This window comes from Lucilia cuprina, chromosome 6 (assembly GCF_022045245.1).
Source record: "Lucilia cuprina isolate Lc7/37 chromosome 6, ASM2204524v1, whole genome shotgun sequence".
Classification (NCBI taxonomy): Eukaryota; Metazoa; Arthropoda; class Insecta; order Diptera; family Calliphoridae; genus Lucilia; species Lucilia cuprina.
The window spans coordinates 36,769,076-36,786,812 of NC_060954.1; the positions used below are offsets into that span (position 1 = coordinate 36,769,076).

At 30.5% G+C, this 17,737-nt stretch overlaps 1 protein-coding gene across 2 annotated transcripts in view; it reads left to right on the top strand.

The window, feature by feature from the left end:
* Nucleotides 1-17,737, top strand: part of LOC111681662 (pneumococcal serine-rich repeat protein) — a 105,400-nt gene that overhangs the window by 68,485 nt on the left and 19,178 nt on the right. The window contains exon 3 of one of the 2 annotated variants that reach the window (XM_046955774.1): nt 7,061-7,188. The exons of the other annotated variant lie outside the window; for it this stretch is intronic. Within the exon in view, the coding sequence (XP_046811730.1) occupies nt 7,061-7,162 (102 nt within the window). The 3' untranslated portion in view covers nt 7,163-7,188. Of the gene's footprint in view, nt 1-7,060; nt 7,189-17,737 lie in introns of those variants that run through there. 2 annotated transcript variants of the gene reach the window in all.

A 17,737-nucleotide genomic window follows, 5' to 3' on the forward strand; every position in this document is an offset into this window, starting at 1 on the left:
TTAGTTAGTTAGTTAGTTAGTTAGTTAGTTAGTTAGTTAGTTAGTTAGTTAGTTAGTTAGTTAGTTAGTTAGTTAGTTAGTTAGTTAGTTAGTTAGTTAGTTAGCTTAGCTTAGCTGCATTAATATGTAATTAAAATACTTTTTTGCCACTAAAATTATACTTTAGCGACCTTCTAATAGAAAAATCTCTCGACTAAATCTAAACAACATAATTTAAGCATAGTAGAAAATAACTCGGATTTTTTTACAAAAGTAAAAACTACATGCAAATGAAAAATATGCGCTTTAAGGTAAAAAATTAAACAATGCTTTTCTTATAAAGTAACCAAGTAACATCTTAATACTGTACACATTTTCAGAACATTCATATTTCAAAACAAAAGCAACAAAAAATCTACAATTTTACGCGTTCTTATCCTTTTGACTTTTATTACATTTAACGAGCACGTTTGTTTAGTTTTCTTTTTCTCGTTTTGTTGTGCTCTTCAAAGCTCCAAAATGTAAGACAGGAAAATCTACTGAAATCTAACACATTTCTTTGGCAAAATTCCTTAGCTGGCTAGTGGGTTGGTTGGTTGTTAGTGGGATGTTTGGTTCGTTGGTTATGGTTTCCTAAACATGCTTTCTCTTCCTTCCTTTTGTACATTTTATTTTCTGTTATTTTGTTTTTTATTTCTCATCATATTTCTCCTTGGCAATTTGTTTGCAACATATTAGATTTCCTTATTGCAATTTGCACCTTCTGCTCAGAAATAAACAAGTAACATTTATTCATTTTCTTATTTTTTTATTATAAGTATTTTTTAAGGGCAAAGGAGCAGAATATGCTTTTTTTGTTATGCTAGCAAAACATAACCGGCTAAAGGAAGTAAACAAAGTCAAGCTGTCAAAAAACAAGCTTTCATAATAAATGTTGCCGATTTTTAGGAGTTTAAGTAATGTGTTGCATGATTTCAGGCGTCTTTACTTAAAATTGTTGTGTTAGCAAAACAAAATATGTATGTTAATTTATTATATTTTTCATATTTTTTCCAACTATTTTGCTTGATTTTAAACAAAAGCACGTGCAAAGATTTCATAATAATTTCAATTGAATTTTATATTAAACAAAAATAGGAAATAACAACAACGAATTGAAAAAACTTAAATTACTAAAATTTTATTTAAAAAATAGTAACATTTTTGATAAATTTTCCTCTTTAAAACAATTTTATTTATAAAAAATTAAATTCCACCATATAACAAGAAGATAATCTAAACTGGTAACAGCCCACTAATTAACAATAAATTATTATCAATTGTAAGGATATCACATATTTTTATATAAAAATTTTCCATAAATTAAAAAATCAACAAACTAGAAAACATGAAATAAATACAAATTTATCATTTTCAGTTCGTATTTGTTATACTCCTGATCAACATATAGGGAATATTGATTTTTTCACTCCGTTTATAATTCTTCAAAAATTGCTTTTAGACCCACAAAAAATATAGAAATTTAAAAATTTGTATAAAATTATAAGACTAATTAGCCTTATCCGTACGCCCGTCCATAGTTCTAAGTAGGGTTCTATAAATCGACTTTTGAATAATCAAACAAATGACTTTTTTGTCGATAGTCGATAACCCTATTATCGAAAACTCGAAAATAGTAGAAAAAAGTCGAAAATTTTAAAAAAGTGGAAAATATTCAAAAACTCTAAACTAGCCGGAAAAACTCAAAAATAGTCAAAAATTCAAAAAAAATTTTGAAGTCGGAAAAATTCAAAAAAGTAGGAAAAAAGTCGATAAAGTCTAAAAGTTGACTTTTAACTAAATGAAAAAATTCGAAAATCTAAATGCAAAAAGTCAAAAAGTCGATTTTTCGTTTCAAATATAGAACCCTAGTTCTAAGAAACTAATTACATTTTTCAAGTTCTGTAGAGTTAACTTCATATTTTTTTTATCGATATCAGCAACGATATCGGAAACCCAAATAAAAATCAGACATACAAGCCTATGCAAAATTATGAAAAATGAACACTTATAGTAGTTTTCACAAATTTTAATATTACCATAATATTGTGTGGCAACACTTTTCAATTTGCAATAATAATTTAAAATTGTGGCAACTCCGTGATGAATTTATTTACCGAAATACATGTGTGATTGCAATCTTTATTAGCGGCTACATTTAAGCCGGCTTAGCTTTTGAGCCGAAAGAAGACGGCGGCGGCGCGGCTTGAAAAATATTACGGATTTGAGCCTTTTTGGCTTGTATCTCTGATGGAAATACCACAAGGAAGATAATACTAACAAAGCATAAAGATGTCTGTGAAACAGTCCAAGATTGGATATCGTGGTCAGTCGGAAAGTTAACACAATATCTGCAGAAACTGTCGTTTAAAATTAATTGGTCCAAGGTTAATATGATTGAGCAGGGAGAACAATTACTTAGTTGAAATTGGAACCAAATACCTTAAGACTAAGTGCTAGTCTGGGATTCATTGGTTAGATTTCCGTTGGAGTCTCTGATCGGTAAAAAAAGCTGACAACATGATCCATAGTCACCTCGGTATATTATTAGGTCGAATGTAATATTAATCTACCTTTTAAGCCATAGTATAGTACATAGTACATCAAAAAAATAAACAAACGTTTTAGTTGAAAAGTTCATACAGAACTATTGGGCACTCTCCTACTATTCAAAATAACTAAATCGTTATTACCAGTTTCGAGTGTAACTTTCAATTGCGTGCATGTATGTGTGTGTGTGTGCAGTCATGTCATGTATAAAATTGTAAATTAATTGTTGATGCTGCTGTTGTCAATATTTTTTAATTAGCATTTTGTCTCTAATAAATTTATTTTGTTGTTGATTTTTATTTTTTCAAAAAATACGCAACATTTTTTTTCGAATATCAAAAACTAATAAAGTCTGGCGTTAAAATGGTGCGCATTGCGTAATTTATTTTGCAACCATTTTTAATTGATTTTTCCTTTTGGTGGTTTCGTATATTTAAATCGTTTATGTGAGTTGGAGTTTAAATAATTTTAAATGTAAGCTTAGAATAAAATAATTATTTTGCTATAAATTTTCATAGAATATTTAATTATAATAGAAGGGCGGTAGGCTTTTTGAGGGAAATGGTAAAATAACCCTGTTTTCAATTGCAAATTGATTGTTGAAATAGATTAATTTTATGTGTAGTGGTATTAAAGTGTCAAATATTTTAGCAATAAAATTATTTAAATTTAAACATTATTTACATTATAATTAGAAGAAAGAGGAGGCAATATCGAGTTACATATTTGTTAAACGAACTATACTGGACTATAGACAAGATTATATACTAGAATATAGACTAGACTATATACTAGACTATATACTAGACTATAGACTAGACTGTAGACTTGACTATAGACTAGACTATACACTAGACTATAGACTAGAATATAGACTATATACTAGTCCATAGTCTAGTATATAGTCTAGACTATAGCCTGGTCTATAGTCTAATCTATAGTCCAGTCTATAGTCAAGTCTAGTCTATAGTCCAGTCTAGTCTATAGTCTAGTCTATAGTCTAGTCTATAGTCTAGTCTATAGTCTAGTCTATAGTCTAGTCTATAGTCTAGTCTATAGTCTAGTCTATAGTCTAGTCTATAGTCTAGTCTATAGTCTAGTCTATAGTCTAGTCTATAGTCTAGTCTATAGTCTAGTCTATAGTCTAGTCTATAGTCTAGTCTAAAGTCTAGTCTATAGTCTAGTCTATAGTCTAGTCTATAGTCTAGACTAGGAATAGTCTAAACTATAAAATAGACTATAGACTAGATTATAGACTTGATTATAGACTAGTATATTGTCTAGTAGTTAATTTTTCGCTTACCTGTATTCAGATTTGAATTCTCCATATTTCCTATTACATATATTCAATTTCATCTTCTTTACAATTGCAAGTATGTATATAATTTAAATTTTATTAAGAGAACTTAAGTGAAATCAGTTCTTCAATAAGATAACCTTTCAGTAAAAAAACCTAAATTTTGGCCTAATTAAATTCACCTGATGCACCAGTTATATTCACCTATTGCATTCACTACCACTATTTTTTTAGCAAAAGAAATATTTGTCCACTTAAAATCCTTTTCATTTGTATAATTGTTCTTGTAAATATTTAACGTTATATGTATTGCATTTGTATGTCATTTAAATAAAATGTTGAGCTGACCTTACTTGGTCATTTAATGTATCCGTTATACAAGTATTATGTTTCCGCCAAATCTCCATTTTGTATACTCTGTATTTGTATGTGTATTTTTACAAGTAACATTAAATATTCAGTTAAATTTACATTTAACTATCGATATTATTCATTTAACTGTGTTGCAATTGAATGTGTAATAATAAGGTTATATACAAATAGTAAATGTATGTAAAACATTTATTCACCTATTCTGTCCACATTCTTCAATTGATTCCACCAATACTATTTGTAGTGTCATGCTAACGTTCTGTAAACATTCCGCCAAGTACACGTACGACATTCATCCATTCACTTGTGCATATGCATGCATTCACATGAGCGGGAATATCATTACAACATCCTTTATTCATGAGTTGTACACTTTTTTGTGTTGTTCTTGTTGGAATTTTCATTTTGGTCAAAACTTTATAGCCTGCATAAACAAAAGTTTAAAATATAACCTAGCCAACAGCTAAATACAACTGAATAACCAAATAAAATAGGGTTTTTTATACAATTAGTAGTTGCTGTGTTTTGTTTGAAAACTGAAGGCAAAATGGTTAAATTGTTTTTATGTTTTCTTTTTAGTTAGAAAATTTATTTGTGAATGTTAACATTTGCTTAGTACAGAGGTTCCCACCTTTGAGAAATTTACATAATCTTCTATTTGTTTTTATATATAATTGGGTTAAATTTCTATTGACCTTTGTAGACCATAAGAATCATGTAAATACTTCAGAGACATATGTAATGTAAATTAAATGTTTCGTATATTTAAAAATCTTTTAACCTAGTTATAGTCTAGTCTATATTACACAGAATCTAACTTATAGACTATAGACTAGACTATAGACTAGACTATACACTAGACTATAGACTAGACTATAGACTAGAATGAAGACCAGACTATAGACTAGACTATAGACTATAAACTAGATTAAAGACTAGACTATAGACTAGACTATAGACTAGACTATAGACTAGACTATAGACTAGACTATAGACTAGACTATAGACTACACTATAGACTACACTATAGACTACACTGTAGACTACACTATAGAATAGACTATAGACTAGACTATACACTAGACTATATACTAGACTATAGACTAGACTATACACTAGACTATATACTAGACTATAGACTAGGCTATAAACTAGACAATTGACTACTGACTAGACTGTAGACTAGGCTATAGACTACACTATAGACTAGGCTATAGACTAGACTATAGACTAGACTATAGACTAGACTATAGACTAGACTATAGACTAGACTATAGACTAGGCTATAAACTAGACTTTAGACTAGACTTTAGACTAGACTTTAGACTAGACTTTAGGCTAGACTTTAGACTAAACTATAGACTAGGCTTTAGACTAGACTATGGGCTAGACTATAGACTAAACTTTAGACTAAACTATAGACTAAACTATGGACTAAACTAAAACTTGTCTTTAGATTAGACTATAGTCTAAACTATAGGCTATACTATAGACTAAACTATAGACTAAGTTTTTGTTGGAATTTATATAGTTCTCATGTATCATGTGTACATGAATACACATGTTCATATTTATAGCATACAAATAAACAATGTAACTTATTTATGTAAATTTAATAAATTTAAAGCAAATAAAAACTTTATTCATTTTTATTCACAATTGAAAATGCATTCATTTGAATAAATACATAAAAATATATATTTTTCACAATATTTTCATTTCATATTTATTTGAGGTCTTTAGTAAATTGATTTCAAACAGACAGACCGACTTACGTTACTTAATCGAATCCACTATCTATCAAGATTCTGAATGTGTCGCATTTAAAAGTTGTGCATTCAGTTGAAAGGTCTTAATTACTCCCCTGTGAGTAAAAAGTTGTTTGGGTCTTGTGAGAGAATCTATGTCTGTATATAAATAAATGACTAATTCCTCTAATAACACAGACCGACAAATTTTGAAAAAAGTTAAGAACAAGTTAGACGTTTGTCCATTACATCTGAGATTTTACATATCGTGCCATGAAATTTGAGAAAACGCCATTTTTAACCATTCTTGAGAAATTATAACAACATCAAAACTACTTTATTATAAAATAGAGTCCTAACTCCAGATATGTCTTCTTCTGTAAAATATCTTGACGTAAAGCTTGAAAACTCAATATTTTTGGTATGTTGAAGGTTTTTACAATCTCAATTACTATAGTGCGAAGTGTATGCGTTTTAAATACTGTTTATAACGAATAAAATTATATGATCCACACCTACCAGACCATGTTCCAATCGACTCAAAATCACTTTCTGATTCGACTTAACGATATTTGTCCGTCCATCAACTTCAACGGATGATATCTCAGCAACTGCAACCGATTTTAAAAGATATTTTCATAGGAAAAAGGTAAAGTAGTTCAAAAAATAAAGAAGATATGTCAGATGTTCAGACTTTATTTTAAAGCTGACAGAGATATGCAACATTTTATGACAATGAAGATGTCTTCGAGCAGGTTTTACGTTAAATAAATTGCCAAAAATTCAGACACGATATCTTCAATCCCAGATATGATGGAGAAATTAAGCCAGATTTGGATGTAGCGATACTCAGTCCTTTAGAAAAGTGTACTTTGATCTCTGGGTTAAAACTTTGTCGGCCTGTGTAATATGTATAGCGAATTCGGATTATTTGTTGTATTATGGTTATAAGTAAATATAATATCATTTCTCAAATTTCACACTATAATTATCTAGTTAAAAATGTTGAATTTTTTGTCAGTATTATTAACATTGCTAATTAATTTAATTTGTTTCTTTTTCTCTCTCTTTTTAGGTAAATATACACACATTATTTTTCCACTTCAACTATTTGTGTAAGTTGTTAAATTTTATACTTCTTTTTCTGCGCACAATTTTTTATTATTATTATTTGTAATAAAATATTTAATAAAAAATTCATACGTCAAAAAAGTGTTTATAGTGATAGAGAGAGAGAGAGAGAGTAGAGTATATTAGCTACAATTTGTTTGCTGCACCAAATATACTTTTCGCATCATTGCAAGTTGCAAACCATTGCAAACTTTTTTATCTATATCCATCTACAATGTAGATTCTACATCCATGAACATAACGTATATTTATGTTAAGAGTGTCATAACTTCTATGTAATTTCTGCCAAACTCTGGATTTGTTTAATAGTTATTAAAAGTATAAAAACATAACTTTTGAGTTATGTTGTTATTTAAGTAAATGAAGCAATATCTATCTACATTATACGAAATACATATTTTGCATTTACTTTTTAAATAATATTTGCTGGAAATTGTATTATTCGTTTGTATTTTTGTAATTTATGACAATTTGTATGCAGTTTTTAATGTTTTTTTGCTCTTTCTCTCTCTCTCTCTTTCCCTTTTACGCCATTACAACAAATCCAATTACAAGGATACTTTTTTGTTGTTATTGTTTATACATAGTTTTTATTTTTTCTGTTATTTATTATTTATCTTTATGAACTTTAACATAATGAACTTTTTAGATTTTATAATTTTGATACTGACTTGTCTAGGTACAACATTTATTATTTGGTCCATAGAGTTGTTTTGTATATGTATGTATGTACAGTTATTATGTACTTTTACTACTACTTACTACTTGTACTTTTCATTTGTTTTTATGTTGAGCTGAAATCGCATTTAAATTAAATAAAATTTCAAGTCTAGACCGGATCTTTTTGAATGAACGGAAATGGAAAAATGTGATAATAACTAACTAACTGTGTGCTAAAGGTACATTCACACATTCAAAGGGGCTTTGTTTTAAGTGCAATGATGTGAAATAATATTTATTATTCGAGGGACAAAATATTTCAATTAATTTATTGGCCATAAAATATTTATTTGATTTACAATGGATAACTTAATACATAAATAATGTATTTTTCTAATTGAATTTGGTCCTCGGGATAAACTGCTAAGATGGCCGAATCTTTGTTAACCCGAACCCAAAGTTTATTTATATGCACAACCCTGGAGGAATTTCTCAATCCAATCTTATCGATATTTAGTAGTTATTTACTTATTAATTATGTTTGCTACATCTATTGTGCTTTGCTAGCTTAAAAGCAATTTTAATAAGAAACACATTTAACGATTTTGAGGATTCTAACTGCAATAGTTTTCTAGATTTAAAATATGTTAGGTTAGGTTGATAGGAGCATGCATACTACATCAAATCCGAAGAAATATACCGAGGCCAATATGGTGCCTGTAGTGCGCTCCTTATCATGGAAAAAAGGTAACTGTTTCAATGTTCAGAAACTTAGTTTACTGAACGTAATTCCTGAGAATTTTCCAATCAGTGTTAGTCAGGAATATTATTTCCGTATACTTGGTTCTAACTTCGACGAATGCCCGGCAGTGGCAAAAAAAAGTGCTCCAAAGTTTTACTGATCTCTTCATATGCACTACATTCGTCTGAATCCGCAAGTCTAATTTTGTATAGAAATGCTGGTAATTCTGTGTGTCCACTTAGAATACGTACCATCATACTAACAATATGTTAAATATGAGAGATGCCACGCAAATTTTTGCAAGTTCTCCCATTTCTATTTATCGGCAATTTATATCCGATATATATAATGTATTTATGAAAAATTTGAATAATCTAACAATTTGCAATATATACGAAAATTTGGATTTAATTTGTAAATGTGGTCAGATATTCTCTAAATACATAAATGAATGTCAAAATACTTCATAAAAAAAATTTAAAGATTCCAGTTCTAATAGTTTCTCAGAAGATTTTTATACCCGGCGTTGCCCGGGTTTCGTAGCATTATACTTAAGTATTCTCCCGTCAGAGTTTATAAGAATAAGCCATGAGGGCTTATTCTTAACCCTCTTTTAGAAGATTCCTTTTTTGTCAATAAATTGTTAAAATGTTTCTGAATTAGGGTAAAAATTAATTTAAATGCTTTATTATTAAAAAAGTTGTTGTAGGGCATATGTGTGAGACTCTCAATATCAAAGTTTGTAATATTTTGGAATTAGAAAAAACACCCTTAAAGCACAAAAGTACTAATTTTGTCGGATTTTCGCCATTTGGCCTATTTTTGTCCCCTTTCGGTCCAATTTTCGTAACGGCACTTTGCTAATATATATTTCTAACAAATTAAGTAGTTTAATCGAAAATACGATTCCTTAATGATAGTCAGAATCATATTTACTATCAAATGTACTCATTTTCACCCATTTTACCCAAAAGAACGGGTGGGATAGTCTAAACGCAATATGTAATAAAACTATCACACATTGAGTGATGAAAATTTTGATACGGATGAAAATTTTGACAGTGGTCATGTATACACATACACAAATATGCACGTTAAAATGCGTACGTTAAGTCTTATAGTCTAAATGACCCATTATTGATCCATACAAATATTTATTTGTTTACTAACTTAAGCGAAGTTGGCTTGAAATTATTTTCTTTTATATTAGCATATTCGGCAATAAGGTCTTATATGGGTTCTAGATCACATGATCCCCCCATGGCATGTTTCCATGATGAGTCACATCTTGGTGTATTGCTATCCAGGGTTAAAGAGATGTTACCAGTAACTCTAATCTGCCGGGACTATAATCTGTTGTTTACAATTCAATCTTTGGCTTGACCTTGGATGAATTGAAAAGAGATCTAACCTGAGCACCACCTAATCTGGTGCTATGGGCGGCCAGTTGCCCGCAGGACTATGTCCTTGCTGGTCAGTTGTTTTGAAGTTCCTTCGGGATGCACGTAGTAGCTGTGGTTTAAACCCAAATCGCGGGAATAGGGTACTTGGTTAAAAAACTGATACACGGTGAAATATAATTTTCTAGATACATTTCTGTTATCGTTCCTAGATGCTGGAGCGGTACAAATTACAGAGCATGACTGTGGATTAATAAAATGTTGGATTTGGTGTACGAGGTGGAGTTTTCTGATGTAGAGAGAATGAAGTAACTGATGGATTTGACGGATGGAGTGATGGTGTAACGATGTGTCTTGTCAATTAATATAATCCGTGAATCAAACTACCAATTACGTCTCTCTAGGTGTTGTTGCTTATCACAGTGGGTCTTTGTAACCACTGAAATAAAGTCTTGTTAATTAATAAGATCCGTCTTTCGGACTTATGTTCCTCTAGGTGTTGTCGCCAAAACAACAGAGCCTAGTAGTGTGGTTGGTAGATTAATCTTGCTCACGACACCTGTCTTTCCCCAACGTGACAACTATGGCAAGAGATTAGATAGCTCGAGTAATTGAGCAAAATGCTTGCTCATGGACCGGACCATCCATGTACAAAAATTACAACCTGCAATTGTGAGTTGTTTACTTTTTACTAACCCAGTGGTTGTAAAAGTACCACCGTGAAATAGGGCCACACGCCAGGTACTCACGCAAACACTAACATCAGTGTTACAAAACATCATTTCGGGAGAATATATCAATCTGAGTAAAATATTGCCCCGATTATTGCACAATTTCAATATTTCATTAATAAAAAATGTTAAGTATCAGCTGGTCATTTAAGCCTTAGGTTCCTAACTTTATAAATCGGGAATGGTGTACAGTAAACCTATACAACTTCAATTGACCCAAAATAAGTTTTGTTTTTTTTAAGATGGAAAACTTTCAAGTATGACATATAGTCCCTATTTTGCTTTTTAGAATTGCCTAATACATTTAATATTTACTGTATAAAACCTTATTCAGATCAGGATTTTAATTATATCTACGATATTTTTCTAACAGTTATGTTAGTTTTAAAAAGCGAAATTCTGGTAGAATGAATTTGAATTCAAAAGATAACTGGTGTATAATGGAATATTAAAAACGAAGGTTATCATGGGGTGTGGTACCACTATCTTCATCTACCTCTTTTTATATTAAACAAATTCTCATACTGATATATATTTTTTATGTAAAACAAATAAAATATAAATAATTAAAAAAAACCGAAAATTCAATTAAGTGGAACTAATACGATCATCTCAAATAAACAAAAACAAAGAACTTAATATATTTGCTGTCCCATAATGGTGGGCAGTAAAAGGCACCATAATTTGCATATTTTTATTTCACTTGTTTACTACAATTCTTTATCAATTATAATGAGCTTTACAAAATGTAATTAAAATTCTATAGAATATAAATTAATTAAAATAGTGTAAACAAAAGAAATTTTAAATAATAAATTTATTTCAATAATTTTTTGTGCAAACAAAATGATATTAGATTTGAAATGTATTGAATAGCTATTGTAGGTTTTCAATATTATTATTTCCCATTATTTCTAAAAAAAAAACTTTAAAAGTTCTTAATAATTCCTTCGGTCTTTATAAGATTTTATAAATGCTATTGTTATTTAGTTTTGTCCTGTCAACTTCATTTCAACATTCAACAAAAATTTTTATTGGCTTTTAAATGAATGCGTGTTTAGAATCATTACAATCTTATAAAATATTTATTTATTATATTTAACAACAATAATTTTATAACATTTACCAAGTGTGACTGACGACTGATTTTGTTCGTATTTTATTGATTAATAAATTTTTATTACAATTTATTGTACAACATTTTTACAGCTTCATAAGTATTTAAGTTATAAAATGTTCTCTTATTCGCTGATGTGTATAATATTGTTTTTTTTTTTACAATAAACTTAAAACTTTTAGTAAAAACAAGTAAAAGTACTTTCTTCGGTTGTATCGAAACTCATATACCCTTCACACATTTAATTATAAAAAACCAAAAGTTAGAAGATTGTATGGTCGTTAGGTTAAGTAAGAAAGGCAGCCACTCAATCAATCATTAGTGGCTAACATGGGTCCACCTAGATGCGGTCCCGTTGTATTACCCTAGTGATCGTAGGAGTTTATTTGTTTAAACTCTCTACCTCCAGATTTAAAAAAGCCAGTTTGATTTACAAAGTTTAGGATATTCTTTAGGCCGGCTTGATTTTAAAAGAATACTTATTTTCTTCAGGCATATCCCAGATAGCTCATTCAAACAATATAGAGCAGCAAGATGAAACATTGTTTTCGGCTTTCATTAAATGATGGGCAATAGCAGAAAAGATTATGTATTGTTTCCTCTTCCCCTCATTATTACAACTCCTACAGTAGTCGTTATATTCAAAATACATTCTTTTGGCGTAATTGCCAATAGTACAGTGTACCGTGATGACTGATACCAGCATTCTTATCTATTCCCTGCAAAAGCTTGACGTGGGAGTATTGTATAATCGATACAAATGGTTTCACTAAACCAATTTTATATAGTCCAGTCTGAACCAGTAACCAGTTAGTAACTGAGGTACCAGTAAATGCGTCGATTTCATTTTCCCCTCTCATAGCATCTTTCTTGGCAAGTTTTTCAGCTATATAGTTTCCCTGACAATTACTAGTCCAGTGATCCATATTAGAATTATCATAGAATATCTCTCTCTATCTTAATCAGAAATACCCGGCATTTTTCGGTTAACCCAAATGTCTTAAACACACTCGCTTGATTTCTGATACGAGCTTTGCTGTCCGTATATACACATACATACACATACTTGGATTGGATTCCAAATCCTTTAAAAAAGCCACCACCCACTATTTCTAAGTTCAATATAGAAATACAAAATGAAAATTTAAACAGTACTTTTTAAAAAATGAAAATTAAAAAAGTCCCCTTTTATAAGTTCTGTCTTAATTTGGACTCAATATACTTAGTCTTCTTCCAGTTATCACCACACCAAGATCCTATTTTGGAGTGATAAAAATCCCGGGAAAAAGAGATTTTATCTATGCCTCTAGTTTGTCGGGACTATAATTTGGTGGTGATCAAATTTGTCCTCCCCCGCTTCCTTGTATAATTCGACATGGGGTCATAGCAGAGTACAGCATAATCTGGTACTAATGGTGGCCAATTGCCCACATATTTTAGTCCTGATTAGTCAGTAGGTTGAGGCTCCTTTCGGTTTCACGTAGTGGCTGTGGTTTAAACCGAAAGAGTAAGTGGCGGTTAAAAGACTGATGCACGGTGAAATCTATAGTTTGGGATATGTTCGGTTCTGTTGCCGAATTACAGCTATAGGACTAATCGTTGGAAATAAGTGGAAATTAGTCGTTAAGTGTATATGATACAGAATAAATGTAGAGTGTTTGTATCGGATGTTGTTCTCTATGAGAATGTAGGATAAATGAGAAGTGTGCTGGGTTTGAATGATAATGAATGACATCTTATGCAAACTTTTTTTATTAAAGTTTTAAATTTATTTAATTATTTCTTATTTTTTATACTATGAACAAACATTTTTACTTTTTTATTTATATTTATTATTATAAAAACAATTTAATACAATAGCAATAAATGTTTTATATGATTTTTTTTTCAATTTCTAAATAAAATAGGTTTATTATGTACATATGTATAAATATCATTTTAGTTTGCACTTAATTAGTAAATATAATTAGTAATTTATAATCGTATTAAACCCCTTAATTGCGCAAAAACATATTATATTTGTATATACACGTACATACATATGTATGTGTATTAATTCATATGTATGTATTATGACAATAGAATAAATTGTTAACAAATTTACTATATAATTTATGACACATATTTGTCAAACATTTTCAAATAAAAGTGAAACTGACACAATAATAGTTTTAGTATATGCAAACACACATACACATTTAAATACCCGTCAATTCTATATATGACAAATGAACCATTTGGTGGTAGTACTTTTTACATGAGACCGATGTAATAAACGAATAGAATTCATTATTAACAACACTTCTTATGTACTTCAGTATGAGAGCGATTACCGAATTAAATTCACCTAAAGTCCATTCACAACTTTACGGTCTCATGAATTTAAGAAAAGGCTACTCCACACCATATGAATATTTAGATAAGGTTGAAAGGATGTTGTATATTAAATCAGATATGACAAAAATGCACCTACATAGGTTGACTGTTGAGCTCTATCTAAATGGAAGATATTTGTGGAGACCCTTATATAATAATATATACTATAATTGTATATTGTTCAGAAACTCGGTTTTCTGAAGATATACACGTCAGTATTATTGGCCACCTGTAGGTTAGAGCTTAATGTTCTAGTAGGTTAAGGAGCGCACAGCAAGTCTGATATGGACCTAGGTGTAATTATTCGGATTTGATACGTATATACATCCTCTATTCAAACTAATTTCTAACAGGGAAAGTGTAACAGTATTTTAGTGTCCTCTTCGCATACTCGACATTCTTCTGAATCTTTTCGATATGCACATATTATCTATCAATGTCCTTCAGCTTTGTAATATCTAGAATAAAATTGCAGTCCATATATTTGATTCTATCTTCGACGAGTTACCTGGCCTCCTGAGGTTAGTGCTTAATGTTTTAATAGAGATTAAGAGCACACAACAGGCCTGTTAGGGATCTAAGTGTTAACCGTCGAATGCGATGCGTATATACGTCCTCCTTTAAAACTAACTAATTTCGTCGATGACTAGCGATGACAGAGAAAGTATTACAGTATTTCAGTGTCCTCTTCGCATGCTTTACAATCCTCTGGATCTGTTAATAAAATCTTGTATAAAACTAAGAATACGTACTGTCATACTAACATCGGATTTATTCAAGGAGTTCTGCTCGAAGCTAGATTTGTGATTAGGATGTCAATATCTTGTTTCTGGGATAACAATGCAAAACCCCAGATCCGTTTGTATTCCAGTTTATAGCCATCTTCAAACAACAGATTATTACTCTACTTGTCCGCTTGAGCAACATCAGCTATCTGCGACCGATGTCTTACAATTGCCAACAGTTTCAGTTTCCATTATGCGATTGGTCACGTCTGATTTTATAAGCGCCCAATATTAGTATGTCGATATCTTGTTTCAGTATAACAATGCAAATCCCTAGATCCGTTTGTATTGCAGTTTATAGCCATCTTCTAACAATAGATTACAGCTCTAATTGTTCGCTTGGGCAACATCTGCTATCTGCGACCGATGTCTTATGTTTAATTTCCTTTGGAGACTATTAATCGTTATTACCCAAAGTAATGACAATTACATACCGCCCTTTGTTGTACCGCGTAATACCCATTTTCTTATATCGTACATCTTGAAGATTATTCACATATGCTTTAGCATATGGTTTGACCAGCCATAGTTCTGATCCTTACAAAATTTGTAGAAGTGAAAAATATTGTTGTGAAACTTGTTTATGATTGTTATAGAGATTTTCTGAAAAAAATCCCTACATACGATTTTAGGTCTTAAATGGAATCGCGAACTACAGGGTACATCTACTCATACATTTTCAAACAATATCAACACAATTTTAATAGGAAATCTTAATTTCTAATTGTCTGAGAACAACATTTAAATATTGTTAGTAGAAAATTGTTAAAGAAATGATTTATGAATAACAAAACTTTTGGTTTTATACAATTTTCTTTATTTTATGTATGTACATACAAAAGTGTGTGTATATATACATATGTATATACATGTATATATACAAAAAAATGTATATATGAAAAAAAATCAACATGAAAAAAGTTGGCGATATATCAATTGTAGCACAACCAAATATTGGGTGTAAACCCCTTATTGGCAATTAAGCTCGACTTGATGAATTTTTGAACAAAGTTTTAAAAATAAAGCATCTTTTGTATTTTATTATCTTTGGGAAATTATTAAAAACATTGCCCGGATTTCACGGGAATTTTACTCTTTATGTGAGTGAGTAAACCTCATATGTATGTATTAGTGAGTAAACCTCATATGTATGTGTATAGATTTTCTTGTAAGAGTATAAGTGTGAAAACGTAATTGTGTAAAAATATTTTTTACTAAACAATTTTGTTTGTATGATAAATGTGTACTAATATTTTAAGTAAATAAAAATATTAATGGTTGATTAGTTAACGATGAAGAGAAATATTCGAATATTTAAGTTTATTAACTGTAAAATTCAGGTCACAGTTTTTGTGCTCCACTTTATTGTGGAACTTAAAATAATAAGAATTACAAAATTACTTATTCTGATGTAAAATAATGATCGGGATATAATAAGGGAAACCTCTCACATTTTCAAAGAGAGAATAAATACATATTTATGTAATTTACAATATCTTCTTAGCTCTACTACCGTTACATTTACCACTAATATAAGGTTAACGAAATACCCCAAAATACTGTTACCGGTATTCTAGTGATTGACTAGATTATGGCCTCGTCTATTAACTAGTCAGTGAACTAGACTATGAACTGTTCATTAGCTAGAATATGAGCTAAATCTATCTTTTAGCAGATCTTTTAACGTTAGCAGAAAAATGTTTTAGTTGCAACGTTGTTGAAAAAAGTATTGTCGGTATTTGTTATAACAATAATATTGTTGCTTCGGGATCCACGTAGTGCCTTTGGTTTAAATCGGGGAGAGAATGTTGGTTTAAGGACTGACATAACTATACGGAATGGGTTGGATAATTCTCTCTTCGAAAAAGTTGGATACCTGAACCCAATCGGTTTTGGGATTGCGGTCGCGTTATGGGACACCGGCATATGCTGGGGAATTGTCAGGTTAGTATTCAATAGTTGCCTGTCATTCCGTTGATTGATCTATATTGTCATGGAAATGGAACTGATGCGACAGATTGATCAACGATTGAGAAAGTCTCCATAGATTATAGATTAATACTGATTTAGTATGACTTTTTCACTTCGGGAAGTTCTTCGGTGCTGTTGCCATCTCAAGAGGATATATTGATACATGCTACGCGACTAATTGTCATGGCAATTATTGAAATTATTGACTTTGGAATTCCTATTTCCTTTGTCACATTATTGGTTCATAAAAGAGGGATCCTTATTCATTTTGTTGGGTATTTCGGACTACCAAATTTGCCTCTAGGTGCTGTTGCCAAATCAACAGAGGCCATCCCATCTGCGTTGTTGTAAACGGAAGCGATTTTTTACATCTCGGAAGTTAAGCAACGGGGCAGCAATGGTCAGAGTTCTTCAGCAAAGTGCTTCGATTGGACCGGCCCAATCCATATACAAAAATTGCCATCTGAGTTCTTCATTGAAGGATTCAGGGGCGATGGTAGACCGTTGTCAAGTCTACCCAGTGGATTAAAAGGACCACCATGAAATAAGGTCGTCAAGGCTGGTGTTCACGTAAAGCACTCCGACATTTGTGCCCGACTTCTAATGTCGCTGTTGCCAGATAGTTGTCAGACTAATATTATTGTCAGCTGTTCAAATTTAATTTGAAAACTTTTGATTTTTGTGTGTGAGAGAAAGTAATATCAACCATCTCTTTATCTCACAAACAAAATCAAAAATTTCCCAAAAGAACGGAATTTTAGTTGACAATCAAATGCCAATTAAAAATCAGATTAATTAATCTAAAAATAATTGAATCCGGTGTTAATCCCTTTTGATGT